This window comes from Rhinolophus hipposideros (genome assembly GCF_964194185.1).
Source record: "Rhinolophus hipposideros genome assembly, chromosome: 3".
NCBI classification, from domain to species: domain Eukaryota; kingdom Metazoa; phylum Chordata; class Mammalia; order Chiroptera; family Rhinolophidae; genus Rhinolophus; species Rhinolophus hipposideros.
Window position 1 is genome coordinate 85558754 of NC_138049.1, and position 15804 is coordinate 85574557.

The 15804-nt window shown below is 34.1% G+C and overlaps 1 protein-coding gene across 4 annotated transcripts in view; it reads left to right on the forward strand.

Moving 5' to 3' along the window:
* The window catches only part of COL21A1 (collagen type XXI alpha 1 chain), a 153923-nt gene that overhangs the window by 57180 nt on the left and 80939 nt on the right, over positions 1-15804 (forward strand). For 3 of the 4 annotated variants that reach the window (XM_081036180.1, XM_081036181.1, XM_081036179.1), the window contains exon 1: positions 9505-9635. Coding sequence is in view for 1 of the 4 variants with exons in the window: in XM_081036182.1 (XP_080892308.1) it covers positions 3111-3279; positions 3373-3589; positions 5856-6029; positions 7180-7257; positions 9229-9237; positions 9552-9635 (731 nt within the window). In the remaining 3 variants the exon portion in view is untranslated. Of the gene's footprint in view, positions 1-3110; positions 3280-3372; positions 3590-5855; positions 6030-7179; positions 7258-9228; positions 9238-9504; positions 9636-15804 lie in introns of those variants that run through there. The other variant, XM_081036182.1, reaches the window with a different exon arrangement.

Below are 15804 nucleotides of genomic sequence, written 5' to 3' on the forward strand. Positions count from 1 at the left end.
TTTTGACAATTTCACTGTTTTGGGGACAACTGATTAACTTCTACTTTCAGGTTCTCAGCCTATAAAATGACCATTTCCTGACAGTTTGCTTTTATGCTCTGCTGTTGTTGATTCTCAATGAACAAAATATTATTTATATCTTTTGTCCCACATGGATCATTTCATCTTCGTGGACCTACCTTTTCCCTTGAGGTGTATTCTGAACTACATTCCTTATTTTAGGTCCCCTTTTTGTTGATGAACAATTGTCTCTTTATCTGTCTGATAATCTAAGTTTTTCTTTTGTTTTCTGTTTGTTTTTTTTGTTGTTGTTGTGGTAAAAAACACATACTATGAGCTCTACCCTCTTAACATGTTTTAAGTGTACAGGACACTTGTTAACTGTATGGACAGTGTTGTACTATAGATAGCTAGAACTTTTTTCATATTGCGTGACTGGAACTCTGTGCCTATTAAATAGCAACTCCCCCACATCCCTCCCCCTCCAACTGACAACCACTATTCTACTTTCTGTTTCTATGAATTTGACTACTTTAGATGGTTCATAAAGGTGGACTTGTGCCGTATTTGTCCTTCTGTGACTAGCCATTGGGATTTTGATAGGGATTTCATTGAATTTGATAAGGAATTCATTGTAGATCACTTTGTTTAATATGGATATTTTTGCAACATTAAGTTTTCCAGTTCATGAACATGACATGTCTTTCCATTTGTTTCAATTTCTTTCAGCAATGATTTGTTTCCAACATTCAAGTCTTTCGTCTTTTTGGTTAAGTTTATTTCTTAGTGTTTTATATTATTTTTGATGCTCTGGCTAATACTTCTAATACTATGTTGAATAGAAATGGTGAGAATGGGCATTTTTTTTTTCGTTCCTGATCTTCGAGGAAGAGCTTTCAGTTTCTCACCATTGAGTATGATGTTAGCTGTGGCTTTTCATATATGGCCTTTATCATGTTGAAGTAAATTCTTTCTATACTTATTTTAGTGAGTATTTTTATCATGAAAGGATGTTGCATTTTGTTAAATACTTTTTCTGCATTCATTGAGACAATCATGGGACTTTTATGCTTCATTCTGTTAATGTGGTGTACTACATTAATTGATTTCAAAGGTTGAATCATGTATGTATCCCAAGGATAAATCCCACTTGACCATGGTGTATGATACTTTTGATCATTTTTATGCTCCTGAGGTGAGGGTGGGAATAAATCAGCCCAGCATTGCCAGGAGGGTGTGGTTTACTATGGTGTGCAGTCTCATGAATCTCGCCAGGTCACACATCTAACCAACATCTTCTGCTTGCCTGATTGCCTTATCTCTCCATCAGTTAGCTCTAAGCGTACCAGAGGAAGGATATTATTAACTGGTTCCTTTCAAAACTCAGTATCTTAAGACCCAAAACCCTTCCCAGGAATACATCTAATTTTATTTATATCAAACCTTTGTTTCCAATATTCTATGGTACAAATTATGGCAGTACATCTTGGGCTAATAAAATCCATCTCATTACTTTTTATTGTATTATAAACCTGATACCTGCCTCTTTCCTTACTGTTATGTAAGAGAGTGATTATCTTAAAGTATATTTAGTGAAGTTTGTTTTTGTTTTGTTCTGTTAGCTCTTGTTTGAAATATAAACAGTCTTGCTCAGTGTGTTTATTATATGAGGGTTTTGGAAGAATCTGAGAATATTGGAACATTTCTATAGTATAACAGCTTAATAGCATTTCAACCAGTATAATATTTTCCGCATAATTTGAGACACTAGTTTCCCAGAGAAGTGAAAGGCGTATCATATTTTTATAATTTATGTATGAGGTCTTACAATTATGTTAGCAAACTCATCCTAGAAAAAGTGCTACATACCTCATTGCTGAATGTGAGTATGGTCACCTTGGAAGTACTCCCTTTTAGAACCTATGCAATGATGCCAGTGCCTAGTTCACCCTTCAAAACAATTTTGGAACTCTTTTTCTGGAATGGCCATCAGAGCTGTCATCCTATTACCTTGATGTCCTGAATGTCATTGAAATGTCTTCCTTTCAATATTTCTTTCATCTTTGGGTAAAGAAAGAAGTCATCGGGGGCCAGATCAAGTGATTAGGGAGGGTTTACTGGCTAAAAACTCCCTCACTGACAGTGCTATATGAGCTGGTGCATTGTCATGATGCAGGAGCCATGAATTGTTGGTGAAAAGTTCAGGTCATCTAACTTTTTCATGCAGCCTTTTCAGCAGTTCCAAATAGTAAACTTGGTTAACTGTCCAGCTGGTACAATTTCATAGTGAATAATCCCTTTGATATCAAAAAAGGTTACATTGGTGCAACAAATTCACAACCTTAATTGTCAAACCTTGTAGATGACTGTATAATGCAAACCTTAATTATTTTTCTTAAGGAAATAGTCTTTACTTATTTATAAATATGATGAATATAATATATAATGTAATCAATCATGGATGAGGCAATGGGCCCATTTTTACAATCTCTATGAACAGAAAACACCTATAGTTGATTAAATTTTCTCCAGAATAACAGAACCAATAATATTTGAACTGTAGAGCTATAAACTGCTAGAACTGGAAATAATATCAAGAACAACACATTTTTAACCTCTCAAAAGCTAGAAATGCAAGAAAGGAATCTTAGGATTCATATAGATCCAATAGATTTAAGAGAGTTATCCAAGGTCATGTGACTAATTAATAGCAAATCCTGGATGAGAATCATGAATCCTGTTTTAGTGTTCTCCTACCCCTTTCCCCGAGGTATGCCTCATATTCAAAACCTGTAGTGAGTTATAAGCTTCAACATAAAACAAAAAAGCTTCACCCTTAAAACAATCCATTAACAAATGTTCCTCTTACAGTTCTGTTTTATGTTTATCTTCTTTTAGGGGGGAAAAAGGCAATGGAGACTTCACTCTTAAATGCCAATAAAAACTCCCACATGTTTTCTCAGAAAATACATTTACATACATTTATATATATAGATTTGTGTGCATGTATAGATTTTGTAATTCTTATATTCTCTGATATACCTCCCTTGATTTTCTTTTCTTGTTGAAGTAATCCGTGATTAATCAACTTTTACTGCTGTTCCTTATAGAATCTGTCTGTCCAACACGAATTCCAGTGGCAGCTCGAGATGAGAAAGGATTTGATATTCTTTTAGGGTTGGGTGTAAAGAATAAGGTTAAGAAAAGAATACAGCTTTCACCAGCAAAGATAAAAGGGTATGAAGTAACATCAAAAGTTGATTTATCAGAATTCACAAGGTAAATGTTACATGTTAATACCATTTTTTTTTTTGATATGTTTGTTGGCATGTTGAGACTTCTTTCAGCTTACTCATGTTCTTCTTTTTCTAGCAATGTTTTCCCAGAAGGTCTTCCTCCATCATATGTGTTTGTCTCCACTCAGAGATTTAAGGTCAAGAAAATGTGGGATTTATGGAGAATTTTAACCATTGATGCAAGGCCACAAATAGCAGTTACCTTAAATAGTGTGGATAAAACATTGCTCTTTACAACTACCAGCGTGATTAATGGCTCACAAGTGGTCACCTTTGCTGACCCTCAAGTTAAGGTAAATATGCTTGGGTATGATGATGGTATCCATGAAGAAACACTGTTGGGTTTGTCTGTATTGAGGAAAGAGAGCTATAATTTTAACATGACTGGAACGATAATGACTTCGTATTTTAATGTTGTTCTCGGGAAGGAAAATTGTTTCTTAATCCATGTGGAATTAAGGGGTGGGGAGAACTAACATTTTTTGAATGCTTACTACTGATTCCAGGCATATTTAATTATAATAATCACCCAAGGAAGAAGCTACTGCTTCCATTTTACAGACAAACCCAGGTTCGAGATACTACCTTCCTACTCAAAGTAACACAGCTAGCAAGTGGTGACATTAGGTCTGGTCAATGTCGGAGTCCATATAGGTCTATTTTACATGCCATGTCCTACAGGATATTGAAATAAAGACATGTATTAGAACATTAAATACAGGAAGAAGTGGATGCAGAACTCACATTAATTAGGAGGACATTTTATTTTTTATAGAAGAATATGTATTTAATAAAATTGATAAACTGAAAATAAAGGTATACTTTTCAAGTCATGTGTTTAGAATACAGATACAATAATAAAAATTTAAGTTTTGATCATTATTATAATTATGAAAGTCTAACAATATATTATAATTTAGGAAATGTCCAGGTTATATCTAAAATGCATTTATACAATTTCTTCATTTGGTAAACAGAATCAATTAAAAAAACTTGTCTGCTATTTTCACTAAAGGTAACATGCTAGGTTCTATAAGAAATGACAAAGGAATAAGGCATGTTTATTACATTCAAGGAGCTTATTTTTAATGTGAGATTCAAGGCTTCTATATCTAATAGAAGTATACCATGTTAGTGGGATGTGGAGGGAAAAGTGGATTCTAACAGAGAATGTGAAGAAGTCTTCATAAATGAGATGGTTTTTGTACTGACCTTGAAGGATGTAATGGATTTTGATGGAAAGAGATAAGGACATGCTAAGTCAGTAGTTCAGTATTGAGCAGACATATGTCATATAATTCAGAGTATTTATTTAGATAGTAGAAATTTGTATCCCCTGTGTTTGAAGTATAAAATGCATGAATGAAAAGGCTAGCAAGGTATGAGCACAAATTGTGGGGACCTGGAAAGCCACACAAAGGGATGTGGACTTCATTCAGTTGCTGACAGAATTCCATCAAAAGGTCTTGATCATAGGTGTGTCGTGGTCAAAACAGCTCTCTTCTCTTTTCCTTTCCTTTCATAAACAATACTTTCAGCTCTATCTTGGAATTGTGTTTGGTCCTGGGAATACAGAAATTAAGATAGTGCATCTTCTCTGACAAAATTCTAGTGAGAGATTAGTGGAGATTCAAAGGACAGCTTGATTAGAGATAGAGATAAAGATATGTTTGAAAATATATCTTGCTTTATTTGAATGAGCCTAAATTATAGCAGTGAGAATGGACATGGAGAAGTGAATTTCAGTCATGTTCAGGAGACATATTTGGTAGAACTTTGCATCTAGTTGTTATTGCCAATGTGGGTAACAAGGAGGTAAAGAAACTTATTTTCATTTAGAAACTGAGAATGCTATTATCCAAGGGACATAGGGAGAGGAATAAAGTTTGGGGGGTAGTTCAAGTTTGTTTTGTTATATACTGTGTCAGGCTGATTGTGAGACACCCTGACAGAATTATTCTAGCCGGCGTTAGCGTTGTAGGTATCGTCTGTAGAAGAGAGGTCCCGGCTGCTGATGTAGATATGGGGATTATTCCACAGATGTAATAATTGACCTGTAGAAATGGGTGAGATAATCAAAGGGGAGAAGGACAGACATCTGGGGAATGCCTAATTAAAGGTCATGTTGAGGAAGAGGATCCCTTAAAGACATATAGTCTGAGCAATTGGAGAAGAAATGAAGATGATCAAGATGGTTTGCATTAGGAAGTTGAGTGTGATTATCAAAGAGGAGAGACTAGTTTATGGAGTCCAAAGTTGCAATGTAGTAAAAAGAATGAGGAATCAGAGAAACTATTTGCATTAGGAGATTAGGAACTCATGTGTGACCTTGAGGGAGTTGTTTGACACAACTGCTTTGAGATATGCAACAGAAATTTAGGGATTAATAAAATAATTGGTGGGTAGCGTTTGAGGCCAGTTTAGGTCAGGGAGCATTTGTATATAATGCAGCTAATTTGTGTTGTGTGGATTTATGTTTGGCAGCGAAGGAGTGGGAACAAACAAACTAAAAGATTGTTTGGAATTTCATGTATGACTCTTCCATAATTTTTTCTATAGACATTATTTGATGAAGGCTGGCATCAGATTCGCCTCTTAGTAACAGAACAAGATGTAACTCTGTATATTGATGATCAACAAATTGAAAGCAAGCCCCTGCATCCAGTTTTAGGGATCTTCATCAGTGGGCAAACCCAAATTGGAAAATACTCTGGGAAAGAAGAAACTGTTCAGGTGGATAAATAACGATTTGCTTTTTCCATTGTGTAAAATGGAGCTTTTGCTGTCTTTTCTGATAGTATTTACCACATTTAATTATTCTGAACTTAATTGTGAATTCCTTTAAGATACTTAATCAAATGTGGTCAGTTCATTAGTGAAGTTGTGTGTTTGCATGTAAGTCTGAAAATCCAAAATTAGACTTAATCTATTTTATAAGAATACTTAGAAAAGTGTTCCCCTGTTCAGGGTAGAATGTTCAGGGTAGAATGTTCAGGGTAGAATTCCATATTCCTGTGAAACATTAACTTCATATTTCCCAGGAGAGGCATAGATTAATTAAGTAATGAATCTGGAAAAGGGAGTATGATTAGAGTTGTAAGTGGGGTTATAAAAAAATTCTTTGCAGCAGTGAGGATAAAATTAGATTAATGCATGCAGGGTTCTTCATGAAGAAAACTATAACTTTTTCAATATTTTCATAAACTGGAATATCTGTGTGTGTGTGTGTGTGTGTGTGTGTGTGTGTGTGTGTATGTGTGTTGAGAAATGTGTATGTAAAAACCATTTCCTAAAAAAGCCTTTATTTGGATGGTATGTCTTTCCCACTCTGTTTTTATTAAGAGAAGACTGTCACATTCAAATGTGTGATTACACACATGGTCTCTACATATTAATGTTACATGTCAAATTGTAGTAAACATTTAAATAGTAACAGATGCTGGGCCTACTCATCACAATATTCCATGCCAGCACCTAAATCCCTGAAACTAAAGACGAGTTCTTGAGCCACCCTATGCAATCGGGAATGTTGTAGAAACTTAGAATAAACACAGTGAGCCTGGGAAAACTTTTGTAGTATCCTAGGAAATGCTCTTTAGACTAGTTTTTAATATGGGGATACTAAAAAGCTCTACAGTGTTCCTGAAGGATATCAGATTTGTTTTGGGTACCAGAGATGTTTTCTTTAGGAGTTACGTTGCATCACATGTTTAACACTCTATGTTAGGCATTCAAGTTTATATTTTTATTGTTTTAGCTAAGTGCTATAATTTAAACCTTACACGATTGCTAACTATATTGGCTGTTTCTGTGTATCTGAGTTGCTCTTATAAAGCAATTAGCTTATGGCTGGACTTGAACTCAACTGGGTTTATGTTTCTAGTTTGATGTCCAAAAGTTGCGAATCTATTGTGATCCAGAACAGAACAATCGGGAGACAGCATGTGAGATTCCTGGATTTGTAAGTAGGATGGAATATTCGCGGGTGTTGCTTCAGTACTTTCAAAGCAATCAAAAGCAGATAATATGCAAGCCTTAATTTACTATATAGAGTTCATTTGTTTTTCAACAGTCAATGGAAATAAAGTTACATTGATCAAAACATATTTTGAAGTTCGTAATTGAAATAAAATTATGTTTCACTGAGCAAGTGTGAATGTAAGACCACAAGACACTTTTTCCCACATCCTCTCAGGGTGTGATTATCCCAGTATTCAATTGAAATAGGACTGGACTTATTCTAGAAAAACATGGGGTTCTTTGTCTGAATAGCTGGTGAGTAAAACACATTTCTATAATCAATTAAATGTATAATTAAGTATATTGCACAGCACAATTCTGAGGAGTAGGAAATAACTTATGTTCCTTTTCACCAGCATGTTTTCTCAAACTAAAATGTACATATAGTATTTCTTTTTTTTGGTGTTTACCTAAGTAAGATTTTCTTACATTTCTAGGATATATACAACATTTCTTTTTTTTTTTAAATTAAAGTTTATTGGGGTGACAATTGTTAGTGAAGTTACTTACATTGGTTTCAGGTGTACAGCTCTGTAACATATCATCTATATGTCACATTGTGTGTTCACCACCCAGAGTCAGTTCTCCTTCCATCACTGTATATGTGATCTCCTTTACCCCCATCTACCACACCCCCTTACCCTCTGGTAACCGCTAAACTATTGTCTGTGTCTATTAGTTTCCGTTTCTTTATTTGTTTGTCTTGTTCCTTTGTTGTTTTCAGTTTTATACCCCACGTATCAGTGAAATCATATGGTTCCCGTTATTTAGCTCTTTTCATTAATGTGTTAAGAGGGGAAAGATTATAAACTAAAATATTACAAAGTTTGATTATGTGTGTGTGTGTGTGTGTAATCAGTCTTTTTTTCTGGGCAGAAAGTAGTGTTGCTAATTTAGCACTTAGAATGTTGTAAACTTTTTGACAATGTGGATTCCCAGTGGTATTTGAGCCCTACATGGATCTTTTAGTTTGTGTAGTCACGCTGTCATAATCTCCCTTTTTCCTGTCAAACTGAGTAATTTATGAATGTTCTTAAGACTTGAGGACATAGAGTAGCACCTTTAAAGGATCTATAGTATACTCAAAGATGGAACCTTTTAGAAATGGTTATTCTTGGTGTTCTAGAGAAGTAATTGTTTAAGCAGTATAACTTATAACTTGGAATATAAATCTCTCCTAAAACTATTAACAAGTTACTGCATTTTGAGATTCCATTATACATACTTTGTTGATATCAGTGCATCGGCATTATAACCATTACCATTACCCTTCCTGTAATAAAGACATAGCATTTGTTACAGGGCAGATTTTGAATTCTCACATCCACTTTTTGGTTTTTATGTCCTTACTGTCAACTGTGACTTCATGTGGCTTCCTTGCTTTTTGTACCTTCATTCCTACCTCTCATTTTCTGATCTAATTTGTTATTGTTTGGAAAGATTATTAAACTATCTAAAATTATGTGTTATTCAGTAAGAAATAGATTGTTTACAGAGAAGCTCTCCTAAAGTAAAATGAATAAAATTTAATGCATGCAGTTTATGACTTGGTTCGATGAGTTTGGCTTTTTTTCTCTGGCTATTCAATGATTTCCAGTAAGTTCAAGAGAGCATATAAATCCCATCTTGAGGTATTTTTGTTCCCGCGTGGCCACTGTATGAAGCAGCTTTGGCATTTAAATTTTCTTTTTCCACTCTTCATCAGTTAATTTTCTTCCTTTATTCTACTATAAGTAATAGTGATAACATATATAGATACGCAATTTTTTAGAATTGTTGCAAGCAAATGTTTTAGCTTTTGCTGTTTTTGATACTTTAGGCATCTCTAACCTGGGCAATGAAATATCTGTATAATTTAGAAATTTAATTAAAAGCATGTTTTAAGACACATTTATTGTTGTTTTTCTTGCAGAACGGTGAGGTAGGCCTGGCTACTCTTATTCTCCTTAAGGTAACATTTACATTGTAGGACTATTTAGCTTCCTTCCATCAAATGTAAGTATGTTGGACAAATGTAATCAATTTTTATGTAGTTTAGATGTATTTAGTATTCATATTTTTTTGTGATTAGGAATTTCTTATTATATTAGGCTAAGTAAAATTGTAAGGTAAATGTAATTCTCTTTATCATTTTACACAAACATATGGACATATATACACACATACCTGTATGTACAGATACATATGTATTCATCTTTCCATGTTTGTTGTTTATTTCCATTTTTTTCTTTGTAGTGCCTCAATGGTCCCAGTGATGTAGGTTCAACTCCAGTTCCCTGTATTTGTCCTCCAGGAAAACCAGGACTACAAGGCCCCAAAGTGAGTAATACCTAACATGCTATTTTTGTTGAAACACACAAATAAGAGCTGAGCACATGCACAAAATTCCTAATCACCATGGACCCTGTTGTGTCACTATTTCCACTTAATGCATTAAAACAGTTTAAAACCTGAATGTTGTTTTTTAAAAAAGTATATTCTAATCTGTATTTGCCTTTAAACCTAAAACTGATACCCCTAGCCGACAGTATAAAGTGAGGGTGCACTATTAGTTTGCTTGTTTGTCTTTTGTGTTTACTTTTCCCCCCCAGACACTCCTGCTAGATCCCAAGAATGATTCTTATAACCTAGTAAAAAATGAAGAAAGGGAACTTATTAAGATATATTTTTTTTTTAAAAAAACTAAAGTTTATTGGGGTGACAATGGTTAATAAAGTTACACAGGTTTCAAGTGTACAATTCTGTAATACATTGTCTATATATCACATTGTGTGTTCACTACCCAGAATCAGTTCTTCCATCACCATATATTCGATCCTGTCTACCCTCATCCACCACTCCTTTTCCCCCTTACCCTTTGGTAACCACTAAACTATCGTCTGTGTCTATGAGTTTTTGTTTTTTCATTTGTTTGTCTTGTTCCTTTGTTGCTTTCAGTTATATATCCCACATATCAGTGAAATCAGATGGTTCTAGATTTTTTCTGTCTGACTTATTTAGCTTAGCATAATAATCTCAAGATCCATCCATGTTGTAGCAAACGGCACTATTTCATCTTTTCTTATGGCAGAATAGTATTCCATTTTGTGTATATATACCACATTTTCTTTATCCAATCATCTTTTGAAAGACACTTTGGTTGTTTCCATGTCTTGGCCACTGTAAATAAAGCTGCAATGATTATCAGAGCACATGTATCTTTACGAATACATGTTTTCAGATTTTTTTGGGTGGATACCCAGGAGACGGATTGCTGGGTCATATGGTAATTCTATTCTTAATTTTTTGAGGAACCTCCACACTGCCTTCCATAGCAGCTGCACCAGTCTGCATTCCCACCAACAGTGTATGTTCTAAATTCTTAAATGTCTAAATTCTTAATTTATCAAAACAATTTTCAGACAGAAAAATGAAGTGAAAATTTAAAAATTGATTTTAATTTTTGCATTGAATGTCTAATTCTAAAAATTGAGACATACATATATTTATTTATTTCACTTAGTCATGTAATAATTATTTTGAGGAAGTATGATTGGAGCCGTGATGTGCATACTATTTTATAATTGGTTCTTTTTTACATAACAAAATATTCTGCATGTGTTCTTATGCTATTAAATATGAATGAGTTTTTAAATAAATTGATACTTATTGTGGCATCACTTAGACACATCCTAAGATACTGAGAAGTTAAGTAGTTTGTTCGCTATAGATAAATCTTTTTCACTTAATTTTATTTTGAAATCACCTAATAAAAATAATGTCTAACTTGAAAGCAAATAAGAATCTTAAGCCAAAAAGTGTTTTGTGTATTGATGATCTATTACTTGAGGTGACCATAATAATTTTTGTTAACTATGAATTATTATTTTTATTTAGATTGAATTTTCTTAGTGTTTCAATCACCACAACTGAAAAATTTTAACTTTTGAACTGCTGATCTAAGATAATTTAATTCTTCCTGTCTTTTGTACATGTTTCTCTCATCCATTTTTATATGATAGTGTATGACATTCTTTAAGCCTAGCTGTTTAAATCAAGAAAAATCAAATTTAAGATATAAAAGTATACATTCAATATTTCACTCAAAGTAAATCTTTTGACTTGGAATTTTTCTTCAGTATGTTATAATTTACTGTTGTAAACTATTTTTAGATTGCATTTAGAGAAGTTAATCCAAATGTTCTTTAAAGTAACTGAATATTATTTAGGATGCCTTGACATAAATGAGAAATACCTATAAGATGGTCCAAGGAGAATATACCTTGTAAAACAAGCTTGGTGTGACCCACCAGTAGACTTCTTTAAAAAACATATTTATATAGTTTATAATATTGGAATACTATACACACAAACATACTTTGATCTGAAAGAGCTATCACGTGAAAAGCACAGTCCCATGATGCTTACGTCTCCAAGCCCAGAGTGCTTTTCTGAATGTCAGTGAGGTTCAGGCCACCTCCAGTGTTTCTAACAGGCTGTCCACTTTTGAGGAGGCACCAGATACCTCTGTTGTTATCTGATTTTTCATTAGTGGCCCATTGGGCATCTTGTAGTAGCACCAATTTTTATTCACGTATGTTTCTACAGCACATTTTTAACACAACCTTTGTCTTATCTGATTTCTAGTATTTGCAAGTTTTATATGTCCGTTATTTTAATTCTCTTTTCTTAGTCATACTGTAACCCCAATTGCCACCTACTACTTTAAATGAAATTGCAGTTTTCCACCAGTCTTCATGTTGGCGTGCCTTCTTGATCTGCTTTCCATTTTCTTCAGAAAATCTGGCAGGAGGAGAGGAACACACACACACTCTTCTATCCTTTTAGGGCTCTTTCCCTTGGAGGTGGTTTCTTACCCACAGCAGGGACCTACATATGAAAAACAGAATCCCTAGCAACATTCTGAGTTGTACTTTCTTTAGAGAATTTTTGACTTGGAAAATTGATAGGGTTTTAATTCGATCAACAGAACTGGAACTAAAGCAGATGAAGAAATTTACTATAGATCCAACTGCGACTTTTTGGCCATTTTTGTTAGATGCTCTCTGGAAAATTTTACAGCTGTCCATCAAGCAGTTACCTGTGCAAACAAATCTAGTCTTTTTATTAGCCAGAAATAGAATTCTAGGAGTTGACAGTTTAGTCATGAGACTGAAATGCAGGAGAAATTCCTGTGTGGACAGGTGGGTAGGTGCTTATTCTAAGATAAAGGAAGTCATCTGTTAAAAGTTCTCTAAATTACTCCCAAATATGACAAAACTGTTGAAAAACTGGGTCTAGTTAACTAACTGTGGGATCACACACTTAGATTTGTCATGCCATTATAACTCTTCAATAAGCAAAGAAAAAAGAAAATATGTCCTTGGAAATTGAGTGCCTTGCAGAATAGCTTATTCATTTTGTGTCCCTAATGTTCAACATAGGAAGTGATTAAATTAATTAATCTATTGGAATCATTTTTATGTGCAAGCACTTTACAATGAAGGTTAATACAAACTAAATTCTCTTTTGAAATTCTAGTGTCTAGCACAGTGATTAATAGTAACTTTTTTATTTAATGGTTTATGAAATCATTGAAAAAACAAGATTCATCACTTTTCCCTATAAACCGATATAGAATGTCTTTGTTCTGTAAGACAGATCCAGGCAATCTCCAATTTACAAACAACTCCGCTTTAAAAGACCTACACATACAGATGGCAGCTTCTTCTACCTCGTCAGTAGCCATAGCAATATTTATAAGTACGAACTCCCCATATTTGATCTAACCTTAAATGTTAGATCTATTAGTTCAGAAATGAAAAGAAAACATTTTTTTTCATTTTTAGGAAAGAACAATTTCTTAATAAGTTCTTTGCTAAGAAATACTACTTTTTCTACAACTATATTCCTGTTGATACCCTTTATTTCACCCTAATAATTCTACCTTTAGAGATTCATTTGGACTATTAAAGTATCCTCTGTCTAAAATACAAAAAGCCTTTGGAAAATGTCAGGGGCCACTGGGAATTTGCATTTTTATGTTAATTTCCCCAGACTAAGTAGATTCCTTGAAGCCAAAGAGAGTGGGTGTTTGGGTTTTGAGGGAGGGAAGAGGTTGGTTTTGGAGAATGGAATAAGTTTTACTTAGGTCAGATACCCCTGTGAAGGCCTTGGGTTGCACGAAGATACAAAGATTTTGGGACGAGGGCTTGATAACATAGGATTTGGTCCTACATGAAGAGTCCCAAAGACATTTATTTAGATGAACAACTTTAAATATTAGCTTGCGTTTGTAAGCAGAGCAGTTTTTTTTTACTTTAATTATTCATTTTTAACTATTCTCTACTTGAGAGTCCAGATTCAGAGATGTTTTAGTTAGTCCATGATATTTTCACGTCTGTCAACAACTCAAAAATCCTATGGCACAAATTCAGTTCAACATAAGTAAGTATTGCTTTTCAGCTGAATACATATTTCTTAAAATTCAAAATGTGCAGTGTTTCAACTAAATTGGAAGAAAGTGGGCTGGGAATTTAGTCACAGTTGTACAATAATAAATCATATGTCTAATTTAATGTATTTGGAAATTTTTTTTCATGTTACATTTGCTAGCAGTCCCCAGATCTGGTTCTGATCAGTGTATGCATTTTAACGTGGGCAGGGATAGAAGTGTTTAGAAACATGGACTCTGGAGCTGAATTGGCTGAGTGTGAGTGCTAGCTTCCCTATTGCTATGTGACCTTGAGCAAGTTACCTAAACTTGCTGGGCCACAATTTTCCTATATACAAAATAAGAATAATTAAATTACCTGCTTTGTGGGATTATTATGAGGATTAAGAAATTTGTTATATGTAGATCTCTTAAAGCAGTGTCTAGCATACACAGTAAAGGTTGGGTGTCAGCTTTTATTACAGTAATAAAATTTATTTTTTATTCTTGGCCTTGTTTCCAAAATTAGTTAAGGTTTTACTTTGTTTTTCCAGTTGTATGGAAACAGCACCAAACCTACCTGAGTTTTTGCAAATAAATCAGTAGAGCCAAATAACCAGTAGAGTCAAAATAACTAGTAAAATGTACCAGCAATAACAAAACCTGAAAAAAAGATTATTTTCCCTTGTGAAGCTTTTGACCCGTGTTATAATCACCATGCAATCCCATTGGACTTATCTTGTGGGTGATTTTTTTTTCCCTTGGAAACTTGGTTTTCATTCATTTAAAATGTTAACTATGTTTTGTACTTTATGAAGCATAAAAACGCAAATCCCATTTCTTCTTCTGGTGCCAAGGTTTTATTTCAACCTCATCACCGTAGAGGTTAGACCCTCTCAGATCCTTTTGGATGTTCTAGATTTTGCTAATCATTAATATTCTGCAGGTAAAGGGGTTGTTACCAAATTTGATCTGAAATAAGTCAATCAGCAAATAGTTGTTGAATCTCTACTTGATATACAGCATTGTCAAGAAAAAAAGTAGAAAATATAGACCATGTTTTCAAGGAGTCTTAATCGAAATGATAAGTGAAGACTAATCAAGGAAAAACTTTGAGAAAACTCTAGTTATGAATAAGTGATCAGTGATAGAGGAGCTGCTATAGCATTTCAATAGAAAAAGTTATCAGAAGAAAATGGAGTAACGAGGAAGGTGCAGTGATAGAAAATTTTGTCGTATTGACTCTTACATGTAAAAGGAAGAAAATCTTCTTCCCAGAAGGAAAAAGAAAAAATGGAATTTGTTGAAAGGCAGTGAATCCAATCTGAACATGGATAAAAAAAAGATGGCAGGAAGGCCAGAGATTAACATGGATCTTCTCAAAATAAGAAGAGAAGAATTCTAACCTAGGATGTTGCTCCCTCATACCCAGCTAACACTGGAAGTCCTTGTATCAGAATTACAAATCATATCTCTTTAGCAAGACATTAAATGTTTCAGTGTTATATTTCTTCCTGGATTTACAACTATTCTTTCTCTGTCTCTTTAAAAAATGGTATTCGCCCTTTTCTTAGCCTTTCCTATGCAAACCTCTTAGGCAGCTCCTAGGTGAAAAGCCCCTCCCTTCTTCATCGGCTCTTTAACAGAGTTCGCATAGTTCTTTCCATTTTTCCTGTGAAGTTTCTGGAACAAATCTCTCTAGCCAGTAGCCCAAAGTAGTATTTCAGACCAGAAAATTTGATGCTGTGAAAGTACCCTTGCATTGGTGTTTAGTTAACATATAATGACTGGGGTTCTGTGTGAATGATTTCTTGATGAAAGGAGTGAAGAATTATTGAGTTGAAATCAGTTGCCTCTGCAGGAATTTAGTGATGCTGATGGCTGGGACTTGTTTTTCTGCAAGATGCTACATATGGACCTAGCAATAGAAGAATATGCTCTTATTTTTGAAGTGTTCCTTGTAATTAAATTATAAAACACCCTCACCTCACAAAAAAAAATGTTGCTTTTATTGCTTTTTTCAAGGGTGGTGACCATCGAAAAGTCAGTACTGGCAGTAGGGCCACATATTAGAGT